Source organism: Nicotiana sylvestris, chromosome 7 (assembly GCF_000393655.2).
Source record: "Nicotiana sylvestris chromosome 7, ASM39365v2, whole genome shotgun sequence".
NCBI lineage: Eukaryota > Viridiplantae > Streptophyta > Magnoliopsida > Solanales > Solanaceae > Nicotiana > Nicotiana sylvestris.
In genome coordinates, this window is record NC_091063.1 from 23,666,556 (window position 1) to 23,684,047 (window position 17,492).

Here is a 17,492-nt window from a genome sequence, read left to right on the forward strand (position 1 = left end):
GGAGCGTTATAGAACAATGGTGAAAGAATGCCCCAACAATGATATGACCGAGTCTATGATACAACAAACCTTCTACCGGGGCATCAATACAACAAATCTATTCATAGTGAACCAACTTGATGGGGGCAACTTTATGAAGCTGTCGTATGATGAGGCATGTGATATACTTGACGAGATGACTGACACTTCTTTTGCATGGCAAAGTAGATCCAATATGCCTCAGGGTGACCCCACAATTATTCATTTGCACAAGGAATTACATGATCATGGGCAGGCTATAGCGGAGTTGACAACTACTATGAACCAATTGGCAAAGGCACAGTTGCAACAAGTTCAAAATCCTCGTCAAGTGAACGCCATGGAGGGTGTTAATATGCTTGTCAACAAACAAAGGCAAAGAAGGCAACAAAACCAAGGGAATTCTAGCAATTTGATGATGATTGTGATGGATTTCAAAATGATGGTTATGATGACCAAAGTGAAGTTCAATATGTAAACAACTATCAAGGCCAATGGGGAAACTCTTCCAACCAACAATAGTGGAGACCTCAAGGCAATTGGGCAACCAACAACAAAATAGTGGTAATTGGGGGAACAACAACCAAAACAACAACTGGGGCAATCAGAACAACAATCAAGGCAACCAAGGGAATTGGAATGGTAATAACAACAATTGGGGTGGCAATAACAGTCAAGGTGGATGCAACAATGGAAACCAAGGAAATAAGGCAAGACTTTCAAAGGCCCCCAATGTACCAACAACCGAACAATCCACCCCCATTTCCATCTCAAGGTCCTAGTTCTTCTGGCAATGATATGAGTAGAATTGAAATGATGTTCGAACAAATGATGAAGAAGAATGCGGATGCTAATGCACAGTTAGCTTCCCACAATACATCTATCAGAAATTTGGAGATACAATTGGGCCAAATCTCTCAATCTTTAAATACTCGCCCTAAGGGTGCTCTACCAAGTGATACAGTAGTGAACCCGAAGGTTGGGAACAATCATGTTATGGCGGTTACAATGAGAAGTGGGAGAGGTGGTAAAGTGAATGCCTCCAACCAAAAGCAAATCTTGGATGATGATGTTGAATTGCAAGAAAATGAAGTCCCTTTGGTAGTTGAAGATGTGGTTAAGGAAAATGTGAACAACGAAGTGAGGATTGATATTCAAGATGTCGAGATGGAAACTCAAAATGATGTGAACCCATCTAGGGAACACATAATTGACATGTCGAGGCCGGTTGTGCCTAAAGCCAATGCACCTTTGCTAAGGCCACCTCCACCTTATACTCAAAGGCTTGCGAAGCAAAAGAATGATAATCAGTTTAAGAAGTTCATTGATATGATGAAGAGCTTGTCCATTAATGTTCCTCTGGTGGAGGCTCTTGAACAAATGTCGGGCTATGCAAAATTCATGAAAGACTTGGTCACAAAGAAGCGTTCTATGGATTGTGAAACTATAAAGATGATTCACCAAGTTAGTGCTATAGTGCATTTAATGGCCCCGAAGCTTGAAGATCCTGGTACTTTAACCATTCCTTGCACCATTGGGAATGCGGATTTTGCCAAGTATCTATGTGATTTGGGAGCTAGTATCAATTTTATGCCCTACTCAGTTTTCAAAACTTTGGGTATTGGGCAACCTAGGCCGACTTCCACGAGGATACAAATGGCAGATAGATCGATGAAGAGACCCTTGGGTATTATTGATGATGTGCTTGTCCGTGTGGACAAATTTATCTTGCCAGCTGACTTTGTGATCTTGGACTGTGAGGTGGACTACGAAGTTCCGATCATATTGGGAAGACCTTTCCTAGATACGGGGAAGGCATTGGTAGATGTGGAAGCAGGGGAACTCACCTTCCGGGTGGGTGATGAAAAGGTGGTCTTTCATGTGTGCAAATCTATGAAGCATCCCAACAGTACAGAGGTGTGCTTTTTTGTTGACCTCGTCACAACAGTGATAATTGATGACACCAGCGCAATGATCAATGTGGAGGACCCATTGGAGGCCGTATTGTTGAATCTTGATGTCAATGAGGATGCAAGTCGAGTAGAGTGCGTGAATGCTTTACATGGAATGGTCTCTTATTCTTATAAGCCTAGGAAATTGTCTTTGGATCTCGAGAATAGAATGACTCCACCAACTAAACCTTCAATTGAGGAGCCTCCGGTGTTGGAGTTAAAACCACTTCCTCCACACCTCAGGTATGAGTTCTTAGGCTCAAATTCTACATTGCCAGTTATTCTTTCTTCTTGCCTTACTAACATGCAGGTTGATGCCACATTGGCGGTGCTTCAAAAGCAGAAAAAGGCAATTGGATGGACTCTAGCTAATATTTGGGGAATAAGCCCCGCATTTTGTATGCACAAAATTATCTTTGAGGATGATGCAAAACCTTCCTTGGTGCATCAAAAAAGATTGAACAAAGCAATGCAAGAAGTTTTGAAAAAAGAGGTGATCAAGTGGTTGGATGCCGGGGTTGTGTACCCTATCTCTAATAGCTCTTGGACTTCGCTGGTGCAATGTGTACCGAAGAAGGGTGGCATGACCATGGTTTCAAATTCTCAAAATGAGTTGATTGCTACAAGAACAGTCACTGGTTGGAGAGTATGCATGGACTACCATAAGTTGAATAAAGTGATCCGCAAGGATCACGTCCCTTTGCCTTTCCTTGACCAGATATTAGACCGACTTGCTGGGCGTGCCTTCTATTGCTTCTTAGATGGGTATTCTGGGTACAACCAAATCTTGATTGCTCCGGAAGATCAGGAGAAGACCATATTTACTTGTCCATATGGCACGTTTTCCTTCTCTAGGATGCCTTTTGGGTTGTGTAATGCACCAGCTACATTTCATCGGTGTATGATGGCCACTTTCACCGATATGGTGGAAGACATTTTGGAGGTGCTCATGGACGATTTTAGTATTGTGGGGGATTCATTTGATTAGTGCTTGAAGAATCTTGATAGGGTGTTGGCCCGTTGTAAAGAAACCAATCTTGTCCTCAATTGGGAGAAATGCCACTTTATGGTGGAAGAAGGAATAGTTCTTGGGCATAAATTTTCGAAGCATGGTATTGAGGTAGATAAAGCAAAGATCGATGTGATTTCAAGTCTCCCTCCCCCTACATTCGTCAAGGGAGTTTGAAGTTTTCTTAGGCATGCGGGGGTTCTACCAGAGATTTATCAAAGACTTTTCAAAGGTAGTGAACCCCTTGTGCAAGTTGTTGGAAAAAGATGTTAAGTTCGTGTTTGATGAGAAATGTATGCAAGCCTTTGAACTTCTCAAGAATAAGTTGACCACCACTCCTATCATTACCACTCCTAATTGGAGTTTGACCTTTGAGCTCATGTGATGCGAGCGATGTTGCGGTTGGGGTGGTTTTGGGTCAAAGAGTGAACACAATGTTTCATCTGGTGTACTATGCGAGCAAGACAATGAATAATGCTCAAGTGAACTACACGGTGACCGAGAAAGAACTTTTGGCTATATTGTTTGATATGAAAAAATTCCGGCCGTATCTTATGGGTGCCAAGGATATTATTCATACCGACCATGTCGCACTCCGGTACTTGATAACGAAGATGTACTCCAAAGCTAGACTTATGTGATGGGTCTTGTTACTTCAAGAGTTTGATTTGGAGATTGTGGACCGGAAGGGTAGTGAGAACCAAGTGGCGGAGCACTTGTCCCGTTTGGAGGAGGAGGGGAGGCCTAGTGATGGCCTAGAGATCAATGATTCATTTCTTGACTGTATCGATGAATGATATGTCATGGTTTGCCGATGTTGCTAATTTCCTTGTGACCGGTATAATCCCGTGTAAGCTCTCTTCTAACCAAAGGAAGAAGCTCAAGTAGGATAGTTTGGACTTCTATTGGGATGAGCCGTATTTGTTCAAGATTTGCACGGATGGTATGATCCGAAGGTGTGTCCCGGAGGAGGAGCAATTGAGGATCTTGGAGGCTTGTCATTCCTCTCCCTATGGTGGCCACCATGGCGGGGTAAGGACGACTTCTAATGTTCTTAGTTGTGGTTTTATTGGCCAAATTTGTTCAAAGATGCCAGTGATTTGGTGAACAGATGCGACAAATGCCAAAGAGTGGGTGGAATTTCGAAGAAAGATGATGTGCCTCTCAATACCATCCTTGAGGTTGATATTTTTGATGTATGGGGCATTGATTTCATGGTCCCATTTGTTAGCTCTTGTGGAAACACTTACATTCTTGTGGTGGTGGACTATGTTTCAAAGTGGGTTGAAGCCGTGGCTTTGCCCAACAATGAGGCCCTGAGTGTTGTTGCATTTCTCAAAAAGAGCATTTTTACAAGGTTTGGTACTCCTCGTGCAATCATAAGTGATGGGGGTCTCATTTTTGCAATTGAGCTTTCGACACTTTGCTTTCAAAGTATGGTGTCAATCACAAAGTTTCTACTCCCTATAATCCTCAAGCAAGTGGTCAAGTTGAAGTCTCCAATAGGGAAATCAAAAGCATATTGTCAAAGATGGTCAATGCAAATAGGACTGATTCGTCGAAGAAATTGGATGACGCTCTATGGGCTTATAAGACTTCTTACAAGACTCCGATTGGTATGTCTCCGTATCGGTTGGTGTTTGGGAAAGCTTGCCATTTACTAGTTGAGTTAGAGCACAAGGCCATGGGGGCTTTGAGGAAGCTAAATCTTGTGTGGGATGTGGTAGTCAATCTTCGTGTGGAGCAACTCAATGAACTTGATGAATTCCTATTCCATGCCTACTCCAGTTCATCCTTGTATATGGACAAAATTAAGTACCTTCATTATAAATATGCTCGTGGAAAGGAGTTCAAAGTTGGTGATTTGGTTCTCTTATTCAACTCCCGGTTATGTCTGTTTTCGGGAAAGCTCAAATCAAAATGCAGTGGACCTTTTGAAGTGGTGTATGTGACCTCGTTTGGTGCTCTTGATTTAATGAACAAAAATGGTGAAGTTTTCAGAGTTAATGGGCACGGGGTCAAGCATTATCTTGGAAAAATTGATAATAGCCACGTGGTGGCACTTTTCCATTTCAAATGATGTGATGGTAACTTGCGTCGTGCCGCGATGTTAAATCAGGCGCTTCTTGGGAGGCAACCCATGTATTTTTCTTTGATTTTCATTATAGGATAAGATTTATTTTTGGGCAAACTGGTTGTGAGATGTTAAAGGATTGTGTTGGTGCAGTGCATGACATAGTGGAAAAAATTGCCAGGTCTCTAAAGTTGTTAGTGCAGCCGCACTATATTTAGTGCGGACCGCACTAGTGAAGGGTAAAATATAGACCTCTCTAAAGTTTGCCATTGCGGACGTACTACATTTTGTGCGGTCCGCAGTGGACCACTGCAGCCGCAGTCCATTTTGTGTGTACCGTAGTAGGTTACTTGGTCAAACTTGGCAAAAGCAGTATAGTACGGACCGCTGTCCATTTTGTGCAGTCCGCACTGGTTGGTGAGACTGGGCCCCAAGTCCTTTTCTATAAATAGGGCCTGAGGCCCTCTTGTTCAAACTTTTCGATCTCTTTACTCTTAGACTCACTAAAACATTGTTCATCCTCGTCTCTGCTCGTAAACGCTTAGAACCATCATTCTTCATTTCATCTGATAGCTAGTAACATTACACTCTTTTTTACTTGTTCAATTTTGTTAATTTCATTTAATTTTTGTTTTTCTTGCTTTCCTTCCTATGCTTCCCGTAGTTTCTTTAATTATTTAGGTTAGGGTAGTTAAATTTTTTATTAAGGTAGACTTAGGTAGTTCAATACAATGGGCAAACATGCAGGGACACTAATTAGGTGCATAATTGAGCTTAAAAAAATTTATGAACCCTAACTTAGTGCCACAATTGGGCACTCAGTGCGGATCGCAATCATTTCTGTGCGGTCCGCGGTTCCCCTGTGCGGTCCGCAGTACCATTTTGTGTAGACCGCCTTGATGAAATACTTGGAAGTTGAACTTTGGGCAGTGAGATCACACTACATTTTGTGCGGACCGTACTGGCCCCTGTGCAGCCACACTACATTTTATGCGGTCCGCACTGCCTAGATACAGAGGGTGGGTAGTCTAAACCCCACTCATGTGCAGACCGTATGGCCATTTGTGCTGTCTGTATTGACCCCTGTGCGGCCGCACACCATTTTGTACGGTCCGCACTGGGTGATTTCTCGGAAATGTCTGCAATTTTTCTTTTCTGTTCTGCAACTTTGGTTCTTAACTGATTACACTGATACTAACAAGCCGATTGAATTATGGTTGCAGACAATGATAAAACAACGAGGCAAAGGAACTAAACAACCTAGCAGAGGTGGATCTTCCTGGGGAGGGAAGCAGAAAATGATAAAACTCACTCCCTAAGCTAGGCAAAACATCAAGAACATGAGGAAAGCGATAAAAGCTGCTGATAGAGCCATTGACATGTCCGGGAGTGAGTACGAGCCTTCCCGGGAGATCTCTTCGGACTCTGTGCCAGAATACATCCCTGACTGGCCAGAGAGGCATAGACTGAGAGATACACATCTAGCATCCCCCACTGCCCAAGCATTAGTGAACATCTCTTTTGGGTCGTTTGAGGGTTCAGGTGATGGTAGTGGGGAATACAAAACCTCTCTCACAGCTTCATTATCTGGAGAGGGTGCAGTATTTGATGAGGAGGAAGTAGGGGGAGACGAAGAAGTAGGAGAAAGAGGTGAACCACAAGTGAGGGTATTGCCCGAACTAGGAAGCCAGAGGTGTGGCAGGACCGGTTTGTTAGTGAGGTAGCGTACCACAAGTTATGAGAATGGTGGCCGGTGAGGAAGTTAATCCCGAAGCGGAGTTTTATTGATAGAGACTTGCTACCTCACAATCCCAACGTGAGGAGGCAGTTTAGGATAAGAGTGGGTTGGGAACATTTTCTAGATGAGTGTGTGGATGCCAACGAACACTTGGTCAAGGAATTTTACAGCAACGTAGCCCACATCAAAAAGGGCTCCAAAGTGACCAAGGTTTGAAATATAAAGGTGATGTTCGACGGGAAGACAATCAATGACTATCTTGGGTTTAATGAGGAAGATGAGACCTTGTACATGGAAAAAATGGAAATGGGCGAAGAGGTTCGTCCCTGGCTAGCACAGTACCTGGCAATCCTAGGTACCACCCCCGACTGGTTGACTGCTGGAGTCAAGATCTTGAGACGGAGTTTGAACTTTGACGCATGGGGGTGGGAAACCTTTGTATGTAGCAGGTTGGACCCCACGACACATGACAATGCCCTCCCTCTCCACCGGGCTGTGTTAGTGGCTTTGATCATGGCGGGGTACCCAATCAATGTGGGGAATGTGATGTCGTGAATTATTACTATTGTGGGTGCCGAGCATGATAGAAACTTCCCGTTCCCCAGTTTCCTCACTATGTACTTCCGGGACCTGAAAGTGGAGAAGAGGCCCTTTGACATCAAAGTCAAAGCGAAGGTCCCTTTTCACCTGGTATAACATGCAGAGGGATGACAACCCAAGAGCAAGAACTTCAAGAGTACAGTTACTACTCCAACTGGACAGTCTGAAGAGCCAGTTGTGGTAGTGACTCCATCTGAGCCTACATCTACTTCCACTGCTACCCCTCTTGGTCCATCCACCTCAGCGGACCCGGAGATTCCATCTTCCCGAGCCTATCCTATTACTGCCCACTGACTGATCTAGGCACTTTTGAGTATCAACAACTGGATGCAGACTACCTCATCCAAGTTATCCATCCTAACTACCACGGTAGAGGCTCAGTTGGCACCTCTAGCCCCACAGGTTTCCCAGTCGTTAGAGGATGCTTTGAAAGAGATTTTAGACAACTAAAGAAAATCCTCGACACTCAGAAGGTGATCATAGATGCAGTTGCTTCACACAGTCAGTCTCTCAAGGAGCTGGCTAGGGAGAACAAGAAATTGAGGAAGACGCAGACTTCCAAGGAGTTTGTAAAGGTGCTGAGGGTTGATGTTGACCGGTTGAAGGAAGACTAGCTGCCTTTGGACTTATTGCTCGATGATCCTATGCCAGCAGCTCATCCCCAGCCAAAGCAGTCACAAAGGCCTCCAAAGAGAAAGAGGATGATTCCCAGAGCGGATAATGCAGTCATCCAGTTGGCCGACCTACTGGAGGCCTCCTCCAGTCAGCCACAAGATGCACCACAAGAGCCTGTGGGAGTCCCTATGCAGATAGACATGCCATAGGGAGTCCCTATATCGTTTTTCCTATCTCTTTTTGATTCTTTATTTGGTTTAGTTGGCATTGGGGACAACGCCAGCTTTCATTTGAAGGCGTAGGCCCTACTTTTTATTCATTCGGATGATTGTATATATATTTGATACTTTTTTATGCTTTCTTGGTTTTTCACCTTTGGGTTGTATATAATTTTAACATTTGGTACATTTATTGCACTTTTATTTTACTTTGGGTATGTATATAAAGTTTGTTACATTGTACATATTCATCCCTTCTCTTGTATATTCAAATCCCCTCTTGTATATATTCATTATGCTTTCCGCAAATTTTTCGTTATTAGCTTCTTATTTGTGATTCGTAGCTTCTTATTTCTCAAGTTTGCAATAAATCTTTGCTTTTCCTAATGCCACAGTTCTTTCCAAATGTAGAGTGTTGTATGAATCAGGTGGCTCTTCCCAATGATAGATGACATGAAAACCTTTTTAAGGGTTTGAGTCTGTTTTTCTTTTCGTTTTTAGTAGTTAGTAGTTAAGGGTGCCTCAAGCAAAACTTCACTTGGGCCTAGCACATTTGCCTTTGATCTTATGGTCAAAAACAATTGTTGTGTTTAGGATGGTGAAAGTAGTGACCTTGAGACTCTTGTGTTGACCGATAATCATCAAGTAGTTTTTCGGGACCATTGTGTGCTTAAATCCTATATAAGGTCATTGTGGGCCCCCGACTCTGCGTTTTTAGCAATCCCATAGCTTGTGTGATGAGTAATTTCATTGCAAGTCTAACTCCCGAGCCATTGGTCTAGAACTTGCCCTAAATGTTTGTTGAGTCGAAATCCTAAGTGAATTCTGACTTGAGACATGATTATAGGATCTCCTTGGTCCAAATTATTGTTGAACACACCCATAACCTACCAATGATAAGATCCCTAATCAACCCTTTTGAGCCTTAGACCTTTTTCCTTCAAGAACCATAATACACGCCTATATCTGTTCTAAAAGATACCCCCTCTTGGCACCCGATCTTTCCTTTAGCACATGGCAAAAGTATAAGTTTGGGAGGGGGGACGAATATTGCAACAAAGGGGTAAAAAGGCACAAAATTGAAGAAAAGGAAAGGCAATGAAAAAGAAAAAAAAAAAGCAAAATGGCAAATAGAATGTTTAATATGAAAAAGAACAAAAAGAGATTTAAGATAAGCAAAGAATTAAAGGTGTCGAAAGTTGAAAAAGGAGAAAAGGTTTGAAATGCATAAGAAAGAGTGACAGTGTGTCTCTCTAATCCCTTAGAAAGAAGTGAAATGACTCAAAGAGTCAAGTGAATGTGTGTCAAATAAATCAAAAGAAGTGCTTAAGGGAAGATGGAACTTACTTAGACCAAAATATTTCCTACCCCGAACCAAAAGCCTTTACAATATCTCCACAAAAGCCCTATATGATCTTGAGTTGAATGAAACTTACATTAGTGGATACTCACATAAGGGGAAAGCATATGATACCTAGAGCCGGACTTGTGGCTTTTTCTTGAGAGAGATGAGTGAACTTCCATTAACCTCGTTTTGAGTGCTACTATTCTAAAAGTGAGGTTTGCTTAGGGAGAGTTGAGGATGTGTGTGTTTGGGCTCCACAATGATCAAAGTAATAGAAAGAGTCCTTTGATGTGTTGAGCCAACTCTTGATGCTATTGTGTCGCACTTAATCCATGGTGTTTCAAATAGTAAAAGTTGTTAATGATTCATTTGTATTGAGGGAAATTGTTAGTCCCAATTGTTGCTAGATGAGATTATTTTAGGTAAGCTGAAAACTTCTTAGATTTTCCCTTAAGGGGTAGGTCTTATTTTGTTTGCTTGAGGACAAGCAAAAGCTTAAGTTTGGGGGAGTTGATAACTAAGGGATTTTAACACATTTTATACTCCTTCTTGCTTATGCTCTGTGTAAGGCCCCGTGAATTGCTTAAGTGCGATTTTGCGATCGAGAATGCGGTCGCATATCAGGTATGCGGATTGCATAGGGGGCATAAGTGAGCCAGTGTATTAGTCAAATTTGAGGTTAAATATGCGGTCCATTATGCAATCGCATAACCGATATTCGGACCGCATAGTCGTCGCATAATTTCCTTGGAATTTTGTAAGGAGCAGTTCTGTGGTGCATTATGCGACCGCATAATGCACCACAGACCGCATTTCTGCTGCATACCCAGACAGAATGTTCAGATTTTGGGAGCACTTTTGCGGTCCATTCTGCGGGCTGCATTTCCACTTTACCTGACTCGGGGCTCCAATTTTCTAAATTTTAAACTCGACCCCTTATCGATATATTCAGTGTTATAACTCATTTTGAGCATATTTCCTGATGCTTTTAGAGAGAGGGAGAGAGAGGGTCTTAGAGAGGGAAGTGCTTCCCATCAAATTACTCCATGAAACCTTGCCAAGTATTTGAAGATAATCAAGTGAGGGCACCTAAATCTTCATCCTAAGAGGTAAGACTTCATTACCTCAGCTCTTATTCCTATGGTTAGCAATAAGGGATCACAAGTGAAGTAATTTATGGGTATAAGAATGAATTTCTTGCATGCATATCACACCATAGAATATTGGGAGGTTGTGAACTAAAAAGAAAGCAATTGGGGTATAAAATGATAGAAGTTTCTCTCAAAAGGGCCTAAGATCACAATGCACCTTTAGTGTTTGATAGTATGCTCAAAACAAGATAGAATCTCAATCCCATCTCTAATTCTCAGTTTAATTTGTATTCTTACACAATAGATCAAAGTGCTAAAAGTTCCGGAATTTTGTAAGGAATAAGAAAAGCTTTATTGAGGTATGTATGGGTAAAACCCCGTCTTTCAGAAATTGAGCTTCATCGTTGGTTGTGTGAGTACGGTAAGATTAAATTGAATTGTTGTATTGATTTCTATTTCATTTGACTTGGTGTTGCAACCTTATATGCGTGGAAACTGTGTCTCAAATTGATCAACGTGCTATTCTTGATAATTTGAAAAGGTGCAAGGACTATGAATCATGTATCAAAATGCTTAGACCTTAGATTAAAATTGAAGTGCTTTGTTGTGCCATTTACATGAAGTATCATCTACGCCTAGAACCTTATTTGCTCTTGTGTGCCACAATCTATTGAATTACAAACCTAATGTTGAAAATGGGAACAATGTGAAACGTGAATTGTGGAATGTGAAAATTGTTGCCCCAAGTGCCGATAAACTAATACATGTGTAACCAAAGATTAGAGTGATATGAATAATGGAAAATGGTAACTCCTCGGTAAGGCGGGCAAGCCGATCAGGCCATGATCGGACAGCATGACATATACATATGGCGGTTACGCATTGATGATTGAAACTGGAATGTGTGAATAGAATATTGGTAACGTCTCCGGGAGACGGCCTAGCCGATCGGGTCGAGATCGGACTCCGCTCAAGATAGCGGTGGTAATGTGAACGATGTGGAACAATATGAAATGCCCAACTAAAGGATATGGAAACATGATGTGAAGGTTGTGTAATTCTTTCATGTTGATAATGTTGTGATCGTTTAAAACTTTGGAGTGATACCTGTGATTTCCTTATTTGTGTATGAAAGTTCTTTCTAATCTGATGGTGTTTAGTTATACATACTAGTGTTATTCGATGGCCCTATCGTCCCTTTTGCTGGGGGCGCTACATTTTTTAAATGAATGTAGGTGGCTCCATAGCGGATAGTGTCGGTCGTGTATAGCGAAGCATCCCTCTTCTCAAGATCTTGGTGAGCCCCTTTCTCCTTCAAGGGGCTATATTGTATATCTTTGTATTGTGTACTTTCACTATTGAGGTATAGCCGGGGCCTTGTTGCCGGCGTTGTCAAACTCATCTTTTATATCCTAGAGGCTCCGTAGACATATGTGTGGGTTATGTACCGGGGTTGGATGGGTCTATGAATCATGTTGTAATTCTAAACTTATGTTGCCTATAAATTGTAACTCTCTGGGGATCTTAGAAACTAACTCATCTACGGTTTATTGTGGTGTTTAAAATGAACTATCAATGTAGAATGTGTTGTCTTTCCCCGTCTAAATAGATACACAAAAGTATGGTTTCTTTATTCATATCGAGGTGGATAGGAAGTGTATGGTAAGACTTGCTCAGTTGGGTTCACTCGATTGAGCGTCGGTCGCGCCTCTCGAGGTTGGGGCGTGACACTTTGATTAGAAATTCATAAAAAATAGTCCCAAAAGGCTCACAAGTTGTGCTTGATTGCAGGTTTAATCAACAAAGTGAAAAGATGTCAAAGGTCAGCTCAAAAGGAATGAAACATGCACAAGTACCAAGACAAGACAAAGCTCAGGCAAAGCAAGGCCAGTGCGGCCGCACTACATTCTGTGTGGTCCGCAGTGTGAGGTTCAGAGAGCATGACTTTCAAGAAACAAAGGAAATGCGGCCGCACTAGGATTTGTGCGGTCTGCACTGAAGGCAATGCGGCCGCACTCAATTTAGTGCGGTTCGCAGAACCCAAGATCATAGAAATGCCAGTTTCAAGGATTCAAGTCAATGCGGTCCATATTCCATTTTGTGCGGACCGCACTAGAAGGCTCCGCGGCCGTAGTCCATTCTCTGTGGTCCACAGTGCCTGAGTTCAGAGAGTCAGATCTTCATATTCAGAGCCCTAGTGCAGCCGCAGACCATTTTGTGTGGTCGGCACTAACCTCGCAGAGGCATTTTTGTCCAGAATTTTTAGCTTAGTATAAATAGCTTCTTTTCCCATTTTTTAGGGTATCCGATATTGTAATTAAGCAGCTGCGCTCGTGGGTTCGAGATTCTTAGCTATTTTGGTAAAGTGTATCTACTTTTTATCATTGAATCTTGTTATTTATCTTAGCAATTAATTAATATGAGTTGTTCTTCATCTATTTCTTGCTTTTCTTCTTTAATTATGAGTAGCTAGACCCATAAACTAGGGTTATGGCTCAACCAAAGTGTGGGTAATTGATGGGTCTTGTATTTTAGGGCTTAGATTGACTATGGGTGATTGATATTTTGGCCAATTTCATGGTTAATGGCTGAATTAGTGGTTGCAAACAATAGTCTGTATTTAGTTGACTAGGGCTCTTCTTGAGAAAGAGAGTCTAAGTCTCGGAAATTGGTCCAACAAGGAATTGGGGCGTACTCTAGAGATTGATAGCCCCAATTAAAGGGTTAAACATCTAGAGAGTAATAACCCGACTTGAACCCTAGTTGCTTGTGCAAATTTGCATACCCAATTGGTCTTGAGAAAGTCAATTCGGGCAAAATCACTCGAACCACCGAGAGGTGTACATTGGGTAATATCGTGCAATAGTTATATCATACTCCCCAATTATGTCAATCGTGTCTTAGATTCAATTACCCGTCAATTAACCACCTAGGTGAAAGTTATTACCCTAGTGCCTTTTAAACCATTTGAACAACCCTTTTTAGATTAACTCTTAGCTTAATCTAGTTGCATTTACCATTTGTAGCTGATAATAGTAGAATTAAAATGAAAACCCCAAAAATGATTAGAAGTGTAATTTGGAACACATACGCAATCCTAAACTAGATAGATACTCTATTCCGAATTCTAACTCTCCGCAGAAATCGATCCCGACCATAAATCGAGTAAATGCTGCTCTGACCCTCTCTCGCTACTCAATAGTAGTGCGGAGTAGGCCGCGATCACCTATCCTTCGCAATTGCGAACTAGCAAGTCCCCTCCCATGCTTACAAATGCCAACATTCTTCGCAAATGTGAGGCTCGTATTTGCGAGCCAGACCTCACATTTGTGAGATCTGCAGACTTCAAGCATAACAGCAAATTTTCTTAAGTCCAAATCACTCTGTAGCCTATCGAAAACTCACCCGAGCCCTAGGGGGGCTCCAAACCAAACATGCACACAAGACTTAAAACATCATACGAATTGCTTGAGCAATCAAATCGCCAAAATAACATTTAGAACTATGAATTTAACACCAAATCATATGAAATTATTAAGAACACTTTAAAATTGCTCTTTTCTCAACCAGATGCCCAAATCACGTCAAATCAACTTCGATTTTTACCAAATTTCACAAATATGACTTAAATATTATTTTAAACATGTACCGAGCTACGAAACCAAAATACGAGCCCAATACCAACGACATCAAACATTAATCAAATTCTTTAAATCATTAGATTTTCGGACTTACAATTTTTAATAAAAATTCATTACTCGGGCTAGGGACCTCCGAATCCGCTTTCGGGCATACGCCTAGGTCCCATATTTCAATATGGACCCAATGGAACTGTCAAAGTACGAGTCGGGGTCCGTTTACTCAAAACGTTGAACGAAGTCAACTAAATACAATTTTAAAGGGAAAGATTATTATTTTTCTCAAATTTCCACATAAAGACTTTCTGGAAACACTCCTGGACTACGCACACAAATCGAAGAGGAATAAAAATAAGGTTTTGAGAGCCTCGGAACAAGGAATCGAGTTCTAAAATATAAGATGACCTTTTTGGGTCATCACATTCTCTACCTCTAAAACAATCGTTTATCCTCGAACGGACATAGAAAAGTACATGAGTTGGTGAAAAGGTGGGGATATCTACTCCGCATATACCACTCGGACTTGTAGGTAGTTGCCTCAACAGGATGACCTCTACACTGCACTTGAACTGAAGGATAACTCTTCGATCTCAACTGACGAACCTGTTGGTCTAAAATGGCTATCGGCTCCTCCTTGTAGGTCAACTCCTTGTCAAACAAGACAATGCTGAAATCTAACAGGTGGGATGGATCGCCATGATACTTCCGAAGCATGGACACATGAAACACTGGATGAACCGCTGATAAGCCTAGGGGTAATACAAGTGTGTAGGCCACCTCTCCCACTCGATCAAGAATCTCAAAAGGCCCGATGAACCTAGGGCTCAACTTGCCCTTCTTCCCAAACCTCATAACACCCTTCATGGGTGATACACGAAGCAACACTCTCTCTCCGACCATGAATGCCACATCACGAACTCTATGGTCAGCATAACTCTTCTGCTTGGACTGAGCTGGGTGAATTCTATCCTAAATGACCTTAACCTTATCCTAGGCATCCTGTACTAAATATGTACCCAATAACTGAGCCTCCCCAGGCCCAAACCACCCAACCGGCGATCGACACCCTCTACTATATACTGCTTTATAGGGAGCCATCTGAATGCTCGACTGATAGCTGTTGTTGCTAACGATAAGAACTGATCCCAAGAACCTCCAAAGTCAATAACGCATTCACGGAGCATATCCTCCAAGATCTGAATAGCACGCTCGGACTGTCCGTCCATCTGAGGATGAAATGTTGTGCTCAACTCAATCCGCGTACCCAACTCACGATGTACTGCGCTCCAGGAATGCAAGGTAAACTGCATACCTCGATCAGAAATGATAGACATGGGCACACTATAAAGACGAATGATCTCACGGATATAAATCTCTGCCAACCACTCCGAAGAATAGGAATCTCCTGCAGGAATAAAATGTGCTGGCTTGGTCAGTCTATCCACAATAACCCATACTGCATTGAACTTCCTCTGAGTCAATGGGAGTCCAACAACGAAATTCATAGTGATACGCTCCTACTTCCACTCAGGAATCTCTATCTTCTGAAGCAAACCACCAGGTCTCTAATGCTCGTACTTTACTTGCTGACAATTTAAACACTGAGCTACATATGCAACAATATCCTTCTTCATCCTCCTCCACCAATAATGCTGCCGCAAGTCATGATACATCTTATCAACGCCCGGTTGAATAAACTACTGGGAACTGTGGGCCTTATCTAGAATCAACTCACGAAGTCCATCCACATTAGGCACACAAACACGACCCGACATCCTTATTACTCCATCTTCTCCAACCGTAACCGGCTTGGTATCACCGTGCCGCAGTGTGTCCCTAAGGACAAGCAAATTAGGGTCATCATACTACCGCTCCCTAATACGCTCAAACAAGGAAGACTCAGCGACTGTGCAAGCTAAAACATGACTGGGCTCGGAAACATCCAACCTTACGAACTAATCGGCTAAGGCTTAAACATCTAATGCAAGCGGTCTCCCACCGACTGGTATACACGCAATGCTGCCTATACTAGCTGACTTCCTACTCAAAGCATCGGCCACCGCATTGGCCTTCCCAGATGATACAAGATGGTGATATCATAGTCTTTCAATAGTTCCAACCACCTTCTCTGCCTCAAATGAGCTCCTTTTGCTTGAACAAAATACTGCAAACTCCTATGATCCGTGAACACCTCACACGACACACCATATAGATAGTGCATCCAAATCTTCAGTATGTGAACAATGGCTTCCAACTCTAAGTCATGAAATGGATAATTCTTCTCGTGAATCTTTAGCTATCGCGAAGCATATGCAATAACCTTTCCACCCTGCATCATTACCGTATCAAGTCCAATTCGAGATGCGTCACAATATACTGTATAAGGCCATGAACCTGCAGGCAATACCAACACCGGTTTCATAGCCAAAGTTTCTTAAGCTTCTAAAAGCTCGCCTTACACTCATCTGACCATCTGAACGAGGCGCCCTGTTGAGTCAACCTGGTCATCAGGGTTTCTAGATATGAGAACCCCTAGAAGGTAATAACCGCCAATCCCAAAAAACTCCAGATCTCTGTAGCTGATGTGGGTCTAGGCCAGTCCTTGACTACTTCAATCGTCTTAGGATCCACCTAAATGCCCTCTGCTGATACAATGTGACCCAAGAAAGCAACTGAACCTAACCAAAACTCACATTTGGAAAACTTAGCATATAACTTGATGTCTCTCAGAGTCTGAATAACGGTCCGTAGATACTGCTCATGCTCATCTTGACTATGGGAGTAGATCAAGATATCATCAATAAAAACAATCACAAAGGAATCCATATAGGGCTTTAACACCCTGTTCATCAAATCCATAACTGTTGTTGGGCCATTTGTCCGCAAAAATTACATCACTAGAAACTCATAATGTCCATACAATGTCCGAAAAGTTGTCTTAAGTACATCGAATGCCCTAATCCTCAACTGATGGTAGCCAGACCTCAAACCGATCTTTGAAAAAATCTTGCACCCTGAAGCTAATCAAATAATCCATCAATCCTCGGCAGTGGATACTTGTTCTTCATGGTGACTTTGTTCAACTGCCAATAGTCTATGCACATCCTCATGGATCCATCTTTCTTCTTTACAAACAACACCGGTGCACCCCAGGGCGAGACACTTGGTCTAATAAAGTACTTAACAAGCAAATC

At 42.2% G+C, this 17,492-nt stretch overlaps 1 protein-coding gene across 1 annotated transcript; it reads left to right on the plus strand.

The window, feature by feature from the left end:
• Positions 1 to 708: 708 nt before the first annotated feature.
• LOC138872845 (uncharacterized) lies at positions 709 to 6,372 on the plus strand. The gene is made up of 3 exons (XM_070151265.1): positions 709 to 1,337; positions 1,488 to 2,178; positions 6,277 to 6,372. The coding sequence occupies exons 1-3, from the start codon at positions 709 to 711 to the stop codon at positions 6,370 to 6,372; spliced, it is 1,416 nt and encodes a 471-aa protein (XP_070007366.1).
• Positions 6,373 to 17,492: the final 11,120 nt, after the last annotated feature.

Excerpts from the sequence above, each read along its gene's own strand:
- LOC138872845 (XM_070151265.1), top strand. The coding sequence starts at position 709 with ATGGAAACCAAGGAAATAAGGCAAGACTTTCAAAGGCCCCCAATGTAC. Across the intron at positions 1,338-1,487 it reads AATGATAATCAGTTTAAGAA|TGCTATAGTGCATTTAATGG; the intron begins GTTCATTGATAT and ends TCACCAAGTTAG. Across the intron at positions 2,179-6,276 it reads CTTCAATTGAGGAGCCTCCG|ACAATGATAAAACAACGAGG; the intron begins GTGTTGGAGTTA and ends TTATGGTTGCAG.